The following is a 15,017-nucleotide window of genomic DNA, read 5'->3' as shown; positions in this document are numbered from 1 at the left end:
CTGGCGATGGAGAAGCAGAACTCCGTGAATGCGTTCCAGTGGTCGTGGGGTGAACGCAAACGTGTTGTTGCATCATTTATGCTGTTTGGTTGGAGCATGTGGGAGCAAATCAAAGAGCGTTCGCAACTCAAGGAGAACAAAACGCTCGCGCATGTGAAGCTCTTCTGTAGATGCTACGTCGAAGAAGCGATGAAGTCACTTTCGTCTGAACTGTTCCCGAATCTTGTCGCTGTCGTGACGGTTGACGAAGACGCCGATGAAAAAGCGCTGCCGGAAGAAGAAGGCCGAGATTACCTCACGTACATCATGGCTGAGCAAGGTTTCAATAACTTCCTGCGTGGACGAGCCAGCGACGATATGATTCGCCTCGAGCTCTTGCAAGGCGGCATTAGCGCCGTTCAGAAGGCCGGTGGATTCGCTAATGCCCTGACGGCTGAAGGCATGCCCATCCCCGAACTTCACGCCGAGCCGTTGGCGGAATGGTGGACAGAAGATCACGATCGCGCGTTGGTCGTTGGTACGCTCAAACATGGATTCGGGAAATATTCTGAAATCCGCGACGACGTTGATTTGCCGTTCGCCGTCAACTTTGCGGGGAAAATCGCGCCAGAGCCGAAGAAGGAAAAGAAGATGAAACATCCCGTCGAAGATGAAATCGCGATTGCCGAAACTGAAACAGAAGCCGTGAACGCCGAGCCCGAGTGGATCCACGGAAGGTTCTTGAGTAATCGCGTGAAGCGCGTGTTCAATGTTCTCGGAGGTAAATCTTACGAGCCTCCGCCTAAAATTGAGCGCCCAGTGAAGCCCAAGGTGCCCAAGGCGCCCAAGTTACCGCGTGAGAAGAAGCCTAAAGGCGCTCCGCGAAGTGGTTCTGGTACGACGATGGAAAAGCTACTCAAGGCGCAAACATTTTTGAAAGAGTCAAAGCGAGACAACGACGGTAATCTGCGTATGCCGATAGGTCCAGTTAGTGGCGTCATGATCGAATGTTTGGGAGAGATAAAGAACAAAAAAGACTTCGTGACGCAGCAGTACATTTTGCCTGTCGGATTCAAGACGGTGCGCGTGTACCCTCGATTGGACAACTTGGACGAGCGCTGTAAATGGGAGCAAGAGATCACGGAAGGGCCAAAAGGTGAACCACAGTTCACCCTCACCGCCGAACACGGATGCGAGCGGATCGTCGCCAAAAGCGCCACCGCCGCGTGGGCTGAAGTTCTCAAGCGAGCGAAAGTTGCGCGCGAGGCTAGAGGCGAAGTTGCGAAGAAGACAGCGATTTCTGGTCCAGAGTTTTTTGGCTACTCGCTCCCGCACATTCGCCTGATGATTGAGAGCTTGCCAGGCGCAAAGGAGTGCAAAGAATACGTAACTTACGCCGAATCGTGTGCAAAATCGGAGGCAGCGCGTCAGAAGCAGGAATTGAATCATAAAAGCGCTAGCCCCGCGCCGGCTCGCAAAGCCAAGAGACAAGCGTCCGATGAAATCGACCTCTCGCAAGGATACGAAACTATTGAACTCGGCGCTGACGACGACGACACGCAATTGTTAGTTTAAAAACAACGTTGAAAATATACAATTACATTGATCTAGAAAATCTACTCACGTTTGCATCCTTCTGCGGTACAAAACACTTGCTTCTCCGTTAAATCGGCGTCGAATTCACTGTCGTTGGTTTTCGTGGTTTGGCGAATGCGTTCACGACGCCTTTTATTTAACTCTGCCAGTAGCTGCATCTCTGACGCACTGGACAGTTCTATCGGTTCGTTGATGTTAAGCTCAGTCCCAGGCTCGGTGTTCGCACCATTCTTGGCGATTGAAACTTCTCCGCGTTTGGGATTGCACTTCCCGTTTGCGAGAGATTCGGCGCGTTGCGCCTTGGCGCGCTCCTTAAACTTGTTTCTCCCATCGATTGTTTCTCGAATCATAGATAGTATATCCATAGCGGCAGGATCAAAAAGTGGCATTAGCGCATTACGCATGCACGAATACAGCGATGGGAACGAACTTTCTTCGCGAGACAAAAGTTTCTTGATGTTCTGTCTCTCCTTGGGCGCTTCGAAGCACGCCGGACAATTTTCGTTGATGACGGGCAATCCCGCTTCGTAAGAAAAGTCACGTAAAGCCTTCTCGCGTAAGTAAATGGCGGGACGAATGACAGTGATATCACCCTCGTCGATGAGATACGACGCTTTCATCGTTCGCATCGTTCCGTTGTACATTGTGCTCATCAGGAAACTCTCCACACAGTCATCTAAATGTTGTGCTAGAACGAGCTTGTTGTAACCATACTTGCGACAACACGTGTATAGAGCGCCCCGTTTCATACGCGCGCAGAACGCACAAATACTGTCACCAGTCATGTGCGCGTCCGCCATCGCCATGATTTCTTCTTCGAGATAATGGTACTCGATGCCGAGAGATTCCACATAAGGAATCAAAGGCCGAGGATTGAACGCCTCGGTGCCGGGATCTACTGTCGCGCACGCGAGAGTAAATGTTCCGGGCGGATAACGCGACATCATGCACATCAGAATGTGTAACATTGCGAGAGAATCTTTACCTCCCGAAAGACCAAGCAAAATACGGTCTCCGGGTTGAATCATGTCAAAGTCTTGTATCGCCTGGTTCACCATGCGCAACAACTTTGGTGACGGCTTGGCGAACTTGTGTCTCTTCTTTTTCACTTCTTTTTCTCTGACGGCACCATCAAGCGTTTGATCATTTGTCATCGGAACACGTTTTTCGGACATGCTATCTTCCGTCACCGTCACTTCTTTCATCGGTGGTGACACGTCGAGTGTGAGCTCTCGCACGCGCGGTTCGAGCGTCGATTCGGCGCGAAATTCAGCCTCTGCGACTGAAGGCTGTGGTGCGCTCGGTGCATCACCTACACAAAACGGTGCCGCTCGCTGATGAATCAAGCCCGATCGAATACTTCCCGACTCTTCCGTCACGCGCAGTGGGTGTTTCCTGCTTTCGGTTCGGTAACTTTGACCGTGTGCGTTTGGTGCCGATTCGCGAGCGCCGCAAATATTCGGCGGACGCAATGCGCCGGTGATCGTCCCAGTTGGAGGCACGTAACTAAGTGGTAGTATTCCGCTGTGCGAGTGCTCTGGAAGCGCGATTGAAAGCAAGGCAGCCGCCTCGGACGGAAACATGAACCAACGAAGCGCGTCGCCGCGCTCGATATTCGTCGTCGGCTCAGGAGCGTCGTCGTCCTCTTCGCCCTCGTCGTAAGCGAGCCTCGAGTCGTCGTCGCCGCGGCCTCCAGCGAGCACCATGCGCTCATCCGCAGCCATACCACCTGAATTCGGCATGCGTAACTGACCGTTCTTCGCTTTGCCTTGTTGTTCACCGTCGCGATACTGACCGCACGTTTCCAGAATGCGCATCCCGACGCTCAATTGTTCGTCGAGTCGGCGAGATATCTCCTCTTCACTCGGCGGTGATTCGTGTATTTCTTCCGAATCTACAGGAAACTGCATGTGTGCGAGCCACTTGCGTTCAGGGAAACTTCGTGCTCGAAGGGCGTGTCTCCATTCACCCGTCTTGGCGTCCATGCGATACATCGGCAGCAAGCGCCAGCCGTGCGCGGCGACGGCGCGTACCGCGGCCAACGTGTACTCAATCTCAGCATCAGACGCGAAGTATGGCAAACTGACGCGCGCAAAACCAGGTCGTAATACTTCGGCTTTGTCTAGCAAGTGCGCCTCGATCGCGGCTGCATCAGCTGGAGATATTCCGAGAAGACGATGCGCGTACGGCCCTGCGCACGCGCATCCGCCTCGCGCCTGCACGCCGAAGACGTCGTTCAACACCGCGCACGTGAATGAGTAGTGTAGAAACCTACTTTTCGAATCCACCGCTGGGGCTCGTATGAGAAACGACGCAATAGGCAAGCGCTTCGTCGTCGAATTCGCCCGAGGTCCGAGTAAGCAAATATTCTCATCCTTCTCCAGCTCGTCGAACAATCGTCGTCGCAGTCGTTCCTCCGCCGCTTCAATCAACGACGTCCCCACGTTAGCTTTCATTTGGAACGCCAAGCCAGCGCGGATGCTTCCAACGATGTCTTGAGTCCCACCCTCTTCGCGCTCCACTCTGTTGCTTAAATACCGGTGATCGGTGCTCGTGACATAAAAGACAGTTCCTCCGCCCGGTTCGCTCGGCACTTCGTTCACGAACAATGCGCGTTTTGCCACTAAAATCCCGGGCGCACCCGGCCCTCCCGGAAGCTTGTGCGGTGACATAAATATCGCATCTTTGTATACGTACGGATTCAACGCACCGGTGTTTTCGTCGAAAACTACCGGGTTCATGTCGACGTCGACGTACGCCGCGGCGGCGGCGTAGTCCCACAACGCCAACGCGTTTCCTCGATGCAACGTCTCCGTGATTAAATTCACATCCGCCCTCACCCCCGTCACGTTACTCGCCGCGCTAAAACTTCCAATCAGCGTCGCGTGTGACGCGTACGCGCGCAGCGCCGCGCGCAACGCGTCCACGTCCACCATTCCCGAGCTCTCTTCCTCTGGAATTTCCACCACAATCGCGCACGACTCGCGCCAGGGCAAAATATTACTGTGATGTTCGTGCGGTCCGACGAACACGACCGGCCTCGCTTCCCTCGGCGCGTTCACCGGTAACGGTACGTGCATCCCGAGCGCTCGCGCCAACCGATCGATCGCGCTCGTGCTCCCGCTTCCCGTAAACGTCACCACGTCGGCGTGTCTATCGCTGTATCCCACCCGCGCGTTCACGCACTGCGCCACCACCTGTCTCGCCTCCGCTCGAAAGCACGACGTCTGCGACCCCGTCGTCGACGTCGACGTGTGCGTGTTCGCGTACATCGGCAGCACGTCTCGCGCGACGCACCGCTCCACCGCTCGCGACGCCCGTCCGCTCGCCGTGTAGTCGGCGTACACCAGCGACTTCGTCCCGTACGCCCCGCCGAACGTCGCCCCGTGTCCGACGATGTCCCTTCGAACGCTCTCGAGGATCGCGTCGAGGCGCATCGCGTCGTCCCGCGTCGTCCCGCGTCGTCCCGCGTCGTCGTCGCGCGCGCGCGTCGTCGTCGTCGAAGCCGCCGCCATGACGTCGCGCGGCTCTTCGCGCGGTGCGCGCGTCCCGCGCCGCCGCGACGTCGCGGCGGCGCGCGCGCGCCGACGTCTTCGAACGGCGCTCGCGCCGCTCGCGCGCGCCGCGCGTCGAGGTCGTCGCCGCGCGTCGCCGCGCGTCGCTGACTGAGGAGACGAGTCGCCCGCCGACGGCGCCAGTGTTCGACGCGCGCGCGCGACGCGACGGTCGACGCGCGCGATGACGACGACGATGCCGTCGCCCGCGATGCGCGCCGCGCGCGCGCGCGCGAGCGCGCCGCGCGGCGTCGTCCGCGCGCGAGGATTCGCGACGACGACGTCGGCGTCGCGCGCGACGCGTTCGCGGGACCGCCGGGGCGTCGCGAGCGCCGCGCTCGGCGCGCGAGCGCGCGCGAGCGATGCGGGTGCGAACGGCGCGCTCGCGCGGGGGCTCGAGAGCCGCGCGCGCGCGGTGTCGACGCCGCAGGGGGTGGATAACGCGCGCGAAGGCAATGACGTCGAGCGGGACGCGGTGACGAAGACGGCGACGGCGGCGCGCGATGGCGGCGACGGCGGCGCGACGGAACGCGCGAGTGGGGAGGATGACGCGAGCGCGAGCGCGAGCGCGGCGTCGGATGATCTCGGGCCGGTGGAGCGGAAACCGTTCTCGGCGTGGCGCTGGGTGGCGACGCGAACGCTGCTGCTCGGGCTGGTGGCGCGACGCGCGTTCGCGGTGCTGGTGTGGTTGGTGATCGCGACGCCGGCGCGAGCGATCGCGATGAGCGCGAGAACGCGCCTGGGGAGGCTGGGGTTGGTGATGGCGGCGACGGTCGGGGCGGGGATGGCGATAAGGGGACACAACGCGAAGAAGGCGGCGGCGCCGGTGGTGCCGACGACGATGTACAGTTCGTTTTTGAAGGATTTAAAGGGCAAGAAGATATCGACGGTGCGATTTGAGGAAGGGTCGACGCGATTGTTGTACGATTTGAAGCCGAATGCGGCGGTTGGGCGTGCGAGAACGCTGCAGACGAAACGATTGGTCGGCGACGCAGAGCTGATGAAGAAGCTCGAAGCCGCGGGGGTGGAATTCGGCGCGGTTCCCGCGGCGGTGTCGAGATTGGCGTCCCGCGGTATGTTCACCGTGCTCGCGATGTGGTTGCCTATCATTCCGCTCATGATCATCATGCGGAACGCCATCAACAGACAGAGCGGTGCGGGCGATAAAAAGCGGAAAAAGGCTGCGCGCACAGACGAAGCCGACAAGGTGACGTTCGCCGACGTGGCGGGCGTGCAAGAGGCAAAGGCCGAACTTTTTGAATTGGTGCAAATCATGAAGAACGCCGAAAAGTACAAGAACGTTCGCGGCAGACTTCCCACGGGGTGCCTTTTGGTCGGACCGCCGGGGACGGGTAAGACGCTACTCGCTCGCGCGGTGGCGGGCGAATCCGGCGTTGCGTTTTTCCCCGTCGCCGCGTCCGAGTTTGTCGAACTGTTCGTCGGCCGCGGTGCGGCGCGCGTTCGCGAGCTGTTTGCCGAGGCGCGAAAGGCCAGACCTGCGATTATTTTCATCGACGAACTCGACGCCGTCGGATCGCGGCGAGGCGCGGGTCTGAACGAAGAACGCGACCAAACGCTCAATCAATTGCTGGTAGAGATGGACGGATTCGCCAAGGACAGTGGAATTTTGATTTTAGCTGCGACGAACCGACCGGACGCGCTCGATCCGGCGCTGTTGCGTCCCGGTCGTTTGACGCGACGCGTGTTTGTCGGCCCGCCAACGCAGCAAGGGAGAGCGCAAATCTTGTCAGTGCACTTGCGCGGTTTGGATCTCGAGGAAGACGTCGACGTTGTGTGCGACGTTATTTCTCGCGCCACACCAGGCTTCACCGGCGCCGAGCTCGCCAACGTCGCCAACGAAGCCGCATTATTGAGCGTACGCGACGGTAGACAATTGGTGTCCATCGACGACATGCTCGACGGCGTCTCGCGCACGAAGGATGGCATCGCTACGAGCGGCAACAGGGCTGACGCCATGTTCCGCGAACTCCGCTCAAGGTTTTTAGGCAACTACAAAGACGCCCCGGGCTCGACCACGGACACCATGAAGGAAAAACTTGGCTCCAAGGCTTCCTCGCAAGGTGTTCCAATCTCGATGGGACCGAGCTGAGGCGACGCCTTTCGCGCTCAGCCTTCAACATATTCTTTATCACACACGCGCAAACATTTCTTAAACACACATTAAACACACATTCTCGATTTAATGCATTCATCATCATTTGCCACGCACGCGCCCGCACCCGTCTCGCGTCTTGCGTCACGCGCGTTCGAACGCGCGTTGAGCCGCCGCTGCGCTCTTCCTCCTCAGTTTCACGCGCTTCGCGTCGAGTCCTCGCCGCTTCGCGTTGGCGTCCGCTGGATCGATGTCCGACGACACATCAGCCCTCGTCGCGGCGCTGCAGGCGTCGCTCAGCGCTGACGCGTCGCAACGCGCGAGCGCTGAAGAGTTTCTGCGCTCGAGATCGATCCAAGATGGATTCCTTTTGCGCGTCCTGGAGCTCGCGGCGAGCGACCACGTCGATGCGATGACGCGACAGAGCGCGGCGGTGACGTTTAAGAACATGGTGAAGAAGAACTGGGACCCGAGCGAACCGGATGAGGTGGGGGCGGTGAAACCGGTGGGGACGAGCGAGGGCGAAAAGACGCGCTGCCGAGGCGCCATCGTGGGGCTGATGCTGCGCGCGCCCAAGCTGGTGTCGGCGCAGTTGAGCGAAGCGTTGAGCATAATATGTGCGGTCGATTTCCCCGAACGATGGGAAGGATTACTTCCGGAGCTGGTGCAGAGACTCGGAAGCGCGGGGAACAGGGACTTTCGGGACGTGGCGGGCGTGTTGACGACGGCGAACGCGATATTCAAGCGATACCGCGGAGCGATGAAGACAGAGGAGCTGTATAAAGAGCTCAAGTATGTGTTGGATACGTTTTCGAAGCCGTTGCTTGAGCTGACGCTGGAGGTGAGCGCGGCGTTAGACGCGAGCGGGGCGAATGTTGAGCTCACGCGTCAGTTGTTGCAGTGCTTGCGGTTGATTTGCAGAGTCTTCTATAGTTTGAATAGCCAGGAGTTGCCCGAAGTTTTCGAAGATGCCATGGCGGGGTGGATGGGCGTGTTTCACAAGTTCTTGACGTACCAAGCTCCGCCCGGATTGGCGAGTACGGATGACGATAAAGCGAGCGAGGCTGACCAACTCAAGGCGGCGGTGTGCGACAATATCAACCTCTACATCGAGAAAAATGAGGAAGAGTTTGCGCCTTACTTGCAACAGTTCGTCCAAGATGTGTGGACACTTCTCATGTCCACGGACCTGGCGACGAATCGGGATCATTTAGTGACGTCGGGTGTGAAGTTTCTCACCACAGTGGCGAGTAGCGTGCATCACAAATTGTTCGAGTCGCCCGACACGCTTCGTCAAGTGTGCGAAAACATCATCATTCCAAACTTGCAGTTTCGAGATGAAGACGAAGAGTTATTCAACGATAATCACGTGGAATACATCCGACGGGATCTGGAGGGCAGTGACGCAGATACGCGTCGTCGAGGCGCGTGCGAGCTCGTCAAGGCGCTCACGGCGAAATTTCCCGAGCACGTCACAAGCGCAGTCACTGGCTACGTCAGCTCATTGTTGGCGCAGTACTCCGCGGACCCGAAGAAGTTTTGGAAGGCGAAAGACGCTGCAATTTATTTGGTCATGGCTTTGACGGTGCGCTCGAAGTCGCTCGTGAAAGGTGCGACGGAGACGAACGATTTAGTCAACATTATTGACTTTTTCAATCAACACATCGCGCCCGAGCTGCAGGCAGCGAAGGGCGCGTCGCACGCCGTTGTGCGCGCCGACGCACTCAAGTTTTTGACGATGTTTCGACAACAGATCCCCAAGACGATCGCTGGGCCGTTGCTACCGGCGATTGTGCAGTTGCTCGCGACAGATGAAAACGTCGTGCACTCCTACGCGGCAAATTGCTTTGAACGTCTGCTCACCGTTCGCGACGGTCCGGGCGTGCCGAGATACGTCTCGGGCGACATCGCGCCTTTGAGTCAGCAACTCTACACCAACATGTTCCACGCGTTCACCATTCCCGATAGCGCGGAAAATGAATATGTGATGAAGTGCGTCATGCGCGTCGTCGCGTTTAGCGGCGCAGACGTCAAACCTGTGGCGACGATTTGTTTGCAGCAGTTGAGTGGGATGTTGCTCGAGCTGTGCAAGAATCCTAGAAACCCAACCTTTGCGCATTATTTGTTCGAGTCCGTAGCATCGTTGGTCAAAAACGTCAGCAACGAAGCCGCGCTCATGGGTCAGTTTGAGCAGTTGCTCTTTCCGGCCTATCAACACGTGTTGACGGCCGACGTCGTGGAGTTCACTCCATACGTCTTCCAGTTGTTGGCGCAGATGATTGAGAGTTATCCGGCGGGCGCGACGCTCCCCGAGTCGTACATGGCCATCTTTCCCGCTCTACTGACTCCGCTCATGTGGGACCGGCGCGCGAACGTCACCCCGCTCGTGCGCTTGCTCAAAGCTTACCTCACCAAGAATTCGCAAGCCATTGTCGCCAGCGGTCACTTGCAAGGTGTCTTGGGCGTGTTCCAAAAGCTTGTCTCGAGCAAGGCGCAGGATCATCAAGGATTTTACATTTTAAATTCTTTCGTGGAATCTCTCGCCTTGGATGCGTGGGCGCCATTTTTGCCCACGATCTGGAGCATCCTGTTTCAACGTCAACAAACTAGCCGCACTCCCAAGTTTAGCAGATGCTTGGTCGTGTTCACGTCGGCGTTGTGCGTCAAACACGGTCCGTCGAGCGTGATGGATAGCATGAACAAAGTGCAGCAGGGCATCTTTGACATGATTTTAGAAAACGTAGTCGCGGTGGATATCGTTGGTGTCACGGGAAAGACCGAGCGTAAGCTCACGTGCGTGGCTGCGCTTAAGTTTCTCACCGAGTGCCCACCCGTGGTCGATCGTCCAGGAGCCTTTGCTAAGCTCCTCTCGGGCGTCGTCCAGCAGTGCATCAAGCCCGACGACGACGAACCCGTCGGCGAGGACGACGACGCCTTACTCGAAGAGCTTGAAGCCAACGCCGGATACGCCGCGTCTTACTCCAAGCTCACCCAAGGTGCGGTGAAGGAGAAGGATCCGGTGCCGGATGTCGTCGACGTCAGGCGCCACGTCGCCGAGACGCTGGCACGATTCTCCTCTCAGCGCCCGATCGCATCCATCGTCGTCCAAACCCCTCAGGAAGTTCAAGTGGCATTGTCAGAGTACTGTGCGCGCGTTGGTGCGCGCATTCAATGATGTTTCGTCGTGTAATACAACCACTTCAATTCAACAACGAGTGCAAACCTCACGACTCCCGGGTTTCTTTAACCGACGAGGTGACCGCGCCTTGTCACGACGCGCCTCCAGCACACGTCCGCGCGCGAGCGTAAACCACGCGCGGCGCTCGCGGCGTTCGCCGTCGCCGCTCGAGCGCGCGGCCGCGCGATCGCGTTGCCGCGCGGCCGCGTCTTCGTTCGTCGTGCTGTTTTCACGCGTGACGTGCCGTGACGTGACGTGACGGCATTGTCTTGCTAAACGTTGCCGTGACGTGAAATCGCGTCGTCCCCGCGCGCGATGACGCCTCGCGTCGGTCGCACGCTGCTCAGCGCGGCGGCGTCGAACGCCACGGCTGTCAACGCCGCAGCGCACGACGATGCGACGGCACCGCTGTGGTTCATATTCATCTCTCTAGCCGTCGGCAGCGCGGCGAGGACGGCGCTTCACGGGACGTCGGTACCGTACACGGTTGTGCTGTTCATCATCGGCATGGTCATGGCGGTGGTGTATTACTACGCAGACTTGGGACTGTTAGAGGCGTCGCTGAGCGCGTGGGGTGGGATCAACCCGCACGTGTTGTTGGCGTGTTTCCTACCTGCGTTGATTTTTGAGTCGTCGTTTTCGATGGAGTGGCACACGCTGAAAAAGGTGCTGCCCAAGGTGTTGATCTTGGCCGGGCCCGGAGTGTTGATGAGCATGGCGCTCACTGGGTGCGTGTTACGCGTGTTTCCGTTCGATTTTAGCTGGGCATTTTGTATGATGGTGGGGTCGATTTTGGCGGCGACAGATCCCGTCGCCGTCGTCGCCATCTTGAAGGAGGTCGGGGCGAGTAAAGTTTTGGGACATTTGATCGAAGGCGAGTCGCTCGTGAATGATGGTACCGCCATCGTCGTCTTCAACGTTTTTTTGGCGATCGCAAAAGGCGAGCATCTCTCGTTCGGAGATGTGATGAAGGATTTAATCACTCAACCCATCTTATCAGTCATCACCGGCGTCGTCGTCGGCGAACTGTGCTTGATTTGGTTGCGAAATTCCCATAAAGACCATTTAGTAGATATTACCATCACTCTTTTTGCTGGTTATATTTCTTTCATGCTCGCCGAAATCGTCATCAAGTGCAGCGGCGTGCTTGCCGTCGTCGTTCTCGGATGGTACCTGAGCGCCAAGGGCAGAACGTTTTTCAAGGGCAACATACAACACTCTATGCATCACTTTTGGGAGGTGCTAACATACGCGGCTAACACCATCGTATTCATTCTTGCCGGTTTTCTGATCGTCGCAGATATTTTGCTCGGCGAACTGGACATCAAAGCCAGCGACCTGGGGTGGGGTATTCTCCTCTACTTGTGCCTCAACATAATTCGTTTTGTCGTCACGGCGATGCTGTTTCCGTGGATGAACTACTACAAAGGACACGTCTTAAGCATGCGTGAGACCTTTATAGCCATTTGGAGCGGTCTACGTGGCGCTGTCGGTTTGGCGCTCGCGCTCGTCGTGTTGGAGGATGATGCGCATTTCACAAAGCGAGAGCGTGGATTGACGCTCGTAATGGTTTCCGCCGCAGTGATTGGGACGCTGTTAATCAATGCATCTTCTGCGGCAGCTATGCTTCGCATTGTCGGCCTGCTTACGCCCGGGCTTAGTCACGACCGAACGTTATTGGCTGCTCGCAAAGCCATTCACGAGCGCGCGCTCGCGCACTACGACGAAAAGCTGGACCAAACTGGTGCGCAGTATCTCGGCGCGCCCGACTTCACGGCGGTTAAGCAGCTCGTGCCATTCCTTCGCACACAAACAGACGAAACGGAAATCGAGTTCAAGCACGAGATCGCGAAAATGGACGCTCAGCTCATGCACGAGATGCGTGATCGTTTCTTGGCCGGGCTCTGTAAAGAAGTCTGGTCGATGCTTGAAGACGACTTGATTGACGCAAAAGTTGCTCACGGGTTGCTTATCGCCTGCGAGCGAGCAACTGATAAGTCAAAATCGAACGTATTGTGTACGTTCGACGAGTTCAACCGCTTCATGAAGCAGAGCCGCGTGAAGAGCGCCGTCGTCAAGGCGTTTGAACGTCGAGCGTGGGGTATGCGAATCATCAAAACCTTGCGTTACCTCAGGCTCGTCGAAGAAGGCTGGATGGGCACGAGACGTCAAATGCAAGGTTTACATGCCCTAATTAGTGCCCATCGCTTGACTTCAGAGCAATTCAAATCTTTACTAGGCAAAAACGAAGAGGAAGAGCAAGCCAAGGAGGAAGCGCAATCGGAAGTCGCCGAGCTGGCAAAGAGTTATACACTCACAAAGGCTGGTGTCGGCGAAAATCTAGCAAACGAAACGTCCATCAAGTCACATCATGTGCGAGATGTTCTCTTCGAGTCGGATACCGAGGTCGTCCAAGCCGTTGAAATGCTGAAAGAGATGCAGCACGCTCACAACGCTGTGGCGCGTTCGCTGAGATCCGAGGCACTCGCGCGTGAAATTCTGGAGGTGACGATGGAAGAAACAAAACTCTTGACGCATACGGGATTGCTGGACGAATCGGAAGGATCAATGTTACAGGCCGAGCACGACCTCTACCTTCAAAGGCTGATTATGCATCCGCTCCCACCATCGCGTACGTCACCTGGCCGCATCCTCGCTGCGATTCCGCTCTTTGATTTCACGCAACGCGTGGGCATCAAGTCGCGAGAGATTCGTAAACACTTCCTTCGAGAAGCAGAAGTTGTAGAGTTTAACGTGGGTGACATCATCATCGACCCCAATGTCAAGTTGAACGACGGAATTATGCTTGTCGGCAACGGCGTCGTACTCATCGAGTCTGCGGCGGATGCGACGCAACAAATTACGGCAGGCTGTAAGTCGCATCCGCACGCGTGGGCTTTGGCCTTGTACGAAGCGCTGGCAAATGACGCGAATGAAGAAGAACCAAATCGTAGTGGTATTCGTGCGACGGCGCAGACGACTATGTTTGGTTTCGTCCTTCCGCGCTCACTTTTGGACAGCCTACGCGGCGATCTTCGTGAGGCGGAAACGCTCGAGTTTATGTGGCGAGTGGTGCTCGGTTTGTTGGCGGAGACCGTGTTGCGCAGCGAACTAGATAGCGTCTTACCGGATCTTCCCGTGAATAAACTCGTACGCGCGGGTAAACTCGTGAAAATTTCGCAAGGATCAAAACTCGAGCACGACGACAGACAAGTGGTGATTTTGCTTCGTGGATCTCTGTACAACAATACGTGCGGCAACATCCCAGCGCCGTGCGTCGTGACTTTCAAACGGACGGGCATGCTATCCAACGCAACAACGTCGGCTTCGAGCGCGCTTGAGAGTAAGCTTGAGTCGCGCTTGTCGGCGTTGAAATTCGGGAAAAATGGTCTCGTGCGCGGCTCGTCTCAAAATCTCGCCGCGCTCGCGGCGAAGATGTCCGTGGACGAATCCGCATCTGAATCACTTCCCGTGGAGCCCGACAGGGATGGTTACTGCACGTTTGAGAGCGTCAATGATTTGCTCATTTACGTCATCCCGACCGACAAGCTCTTGCAATCGCCGACCTCTGGTAAATCGAGAACTTCGCTCAGGGCGCAAAAGAAGAGGGAATTTTTACGAGGCTTGTCGAACAAGGTTTCGCGACAACGCTCCATTTTCATCGGCCCAGACAACCGATTGAACGCTCAAAAGTCGACGATGCCGCGACGATCGATCGACTCTGATCGACGATCGATCGAGTTCGACATCGAGTCTGGCGTCGCGAACGCGACGTCGCGTTCGCCGAATCGTCGCTTGTCGTTGCAACTACCCCGACAGCCCACGGTGGCCGAAGATGCGGACAACCCAATCGGTGAAGATCCGCGCACGCAACTCACGTCCAATTCCATGATCTCATTGGGCACGGACGACGACAACGCGCAAGACACGCACCGATCGGACGACTTGGTGCCTTTACGATCACGATCGCGAGTGTGGGACGATTCGCCGATTCCGGCGCCTCGCGTCTTACCGAGCCGCGACTACGAGGATCCGTCTACGCAACACACGATTTCCTAGTACTAGCGTTAGAAATATACACGTGATGCATGCACACCACACTACTTCGCTAAAGCTCGCGATCCCGCCGATCCCGCGCCTCCAACTCGTTCGCGGCGCGCGCCGCCGACGCGCTCTCGCACGTCCCCGTTCTCGCGTGACACAGCGCCTCCCTCGCCTCCATTCGCGCCCCGCCGTCGTCCCGCTTCCCGAACGTCATCAACGCATCGTCGTGTTCTCCATCGATCAGCCTCGCGCACGCCTCCCGCGCGTACACCGTGATCCATCGCCCTCTCGCTCGCGCCGTCCCGTCGTCCTCCGCGAACGTCTCCGTGACCCGCCCGTCGCGCATCGTCAACCCGAGCTCTTCCCCCGCGCGCGCGCACGTCGCCTCCATCGTCGCGTCCGCAAGCGCGCGCGTCAGCGTCCCGCCCCTCCGCGCGCGCTCCCGCGCGAGATCGCGCACGAGCGCGTCGCACGCCGCCGCGCACGCGTTGCATCGCAACCGTCGTCGCGCGGCGTCGTCGTCGTCGCGCGGCAGCGAATCCATCGCGTCCCG

At 57.6% G+C, this 15,017-nt stretch overlaps 5 protein-coding genes across 5 annotated transcripts; 3 read left to right on the top strand and 2 right to left on the bottom strand.

Moving 5' to 3' along the window:
- Positions 1-2,066: 2,066 nt before the first annotated feature.
- OSTLU_10299 (predicted protein) lies at positions 2,067-2,663 on the bottom strand (the record flags this gene model as incomplete). Its single annotated transcript, XM_001415613.1, has 1 exon — positions 2,067-2,663. A coding segment is annotated over one exon (597 nt), but the record flags the coding sequence as incomplete, so codon positions are not given.
- An 864-nt stretch (positions 2,664-3,527) lies between these two features.
- Positions 3,528-5,012, bottom strand: OSTLU_39592 (predicted protein; the record flags this gene model as incomplete). Its single annotated transcript, XM_001415612.1, has 1 exon — positions 3,528-5,012. A coding segment is annotated over one exon (1,485 nt), but the record flags the coding sequence as incomplete, so codon positions are not given.
- Positions 5,013-6,336: 1,324 nt separating this feature from the next.
- OSTLU_3025 (predicted protein) lies at positions 6,337-7,077 on the top strand (the record flags this gene model as incomplete). Its single annotated transcript, XM_001415952.1, has 1 exon — positions 6,337-7,077. A coding segment is annotated over one exon (741 nt), but the record flags the coding sequence as incomplete, so codon positions are not given.
- Positions 7,078-7,513: 436 nt separating this feature from the next.
- OSTLU_44428 (predicted protein) lies at positions 7,514-10,276 on the top strand (the record flags this gene model as incomplete). Its single annotated transcript, XM_001415951.1, has 1 exon — positions 7,514-10,276. A coding segment is annotated over exon 1 (2,622 nt), but the record flags the coding sequence as incomplete, so codon positions are not given.
- Positions 10,277-10,735: 459 nt separating this feature from the next.
- OSTLU_29184 (CPA1 family transporter: sodium ion/proton) lies at positions 10,736-14,486 on the top strand (the record flags this gene model as incomplete). Its single annotated transcript, XM_001415950.1, has 1 exon — positions 10,736-14,486. The coding sequence occupies one exon, from the start codon at positions 10,736-10,738 to the stop codon at positions 14,477-14,479; it is 3,744 nt and encodes a 1,247-aa protein (XP_001415987.1).
- Between the last annotated feature and the right edge of the window lie 531 nt (positions 14,487-15,017).

Source organism: Ostreococcus lucimarinus, chromosome 1 (assembly GCF_000092065.1).
Source record: "Ostreococcus lucimarinus CCE9901 chromosome 1, complete sequence".
Taxonomy (NCBI): Eukaryota; Viridiplantae; Chlorophyta; class Mamiellophyceae; order Mamiellales; family Bathycoccaceae; genus Ostreococcus; species Ostreococcus sp. 'lucimarinus'.
Note: the sequence above shows the minus strand (reverse complement) of the source record. Positions and strands in the feature narration are given on the sequence as shown.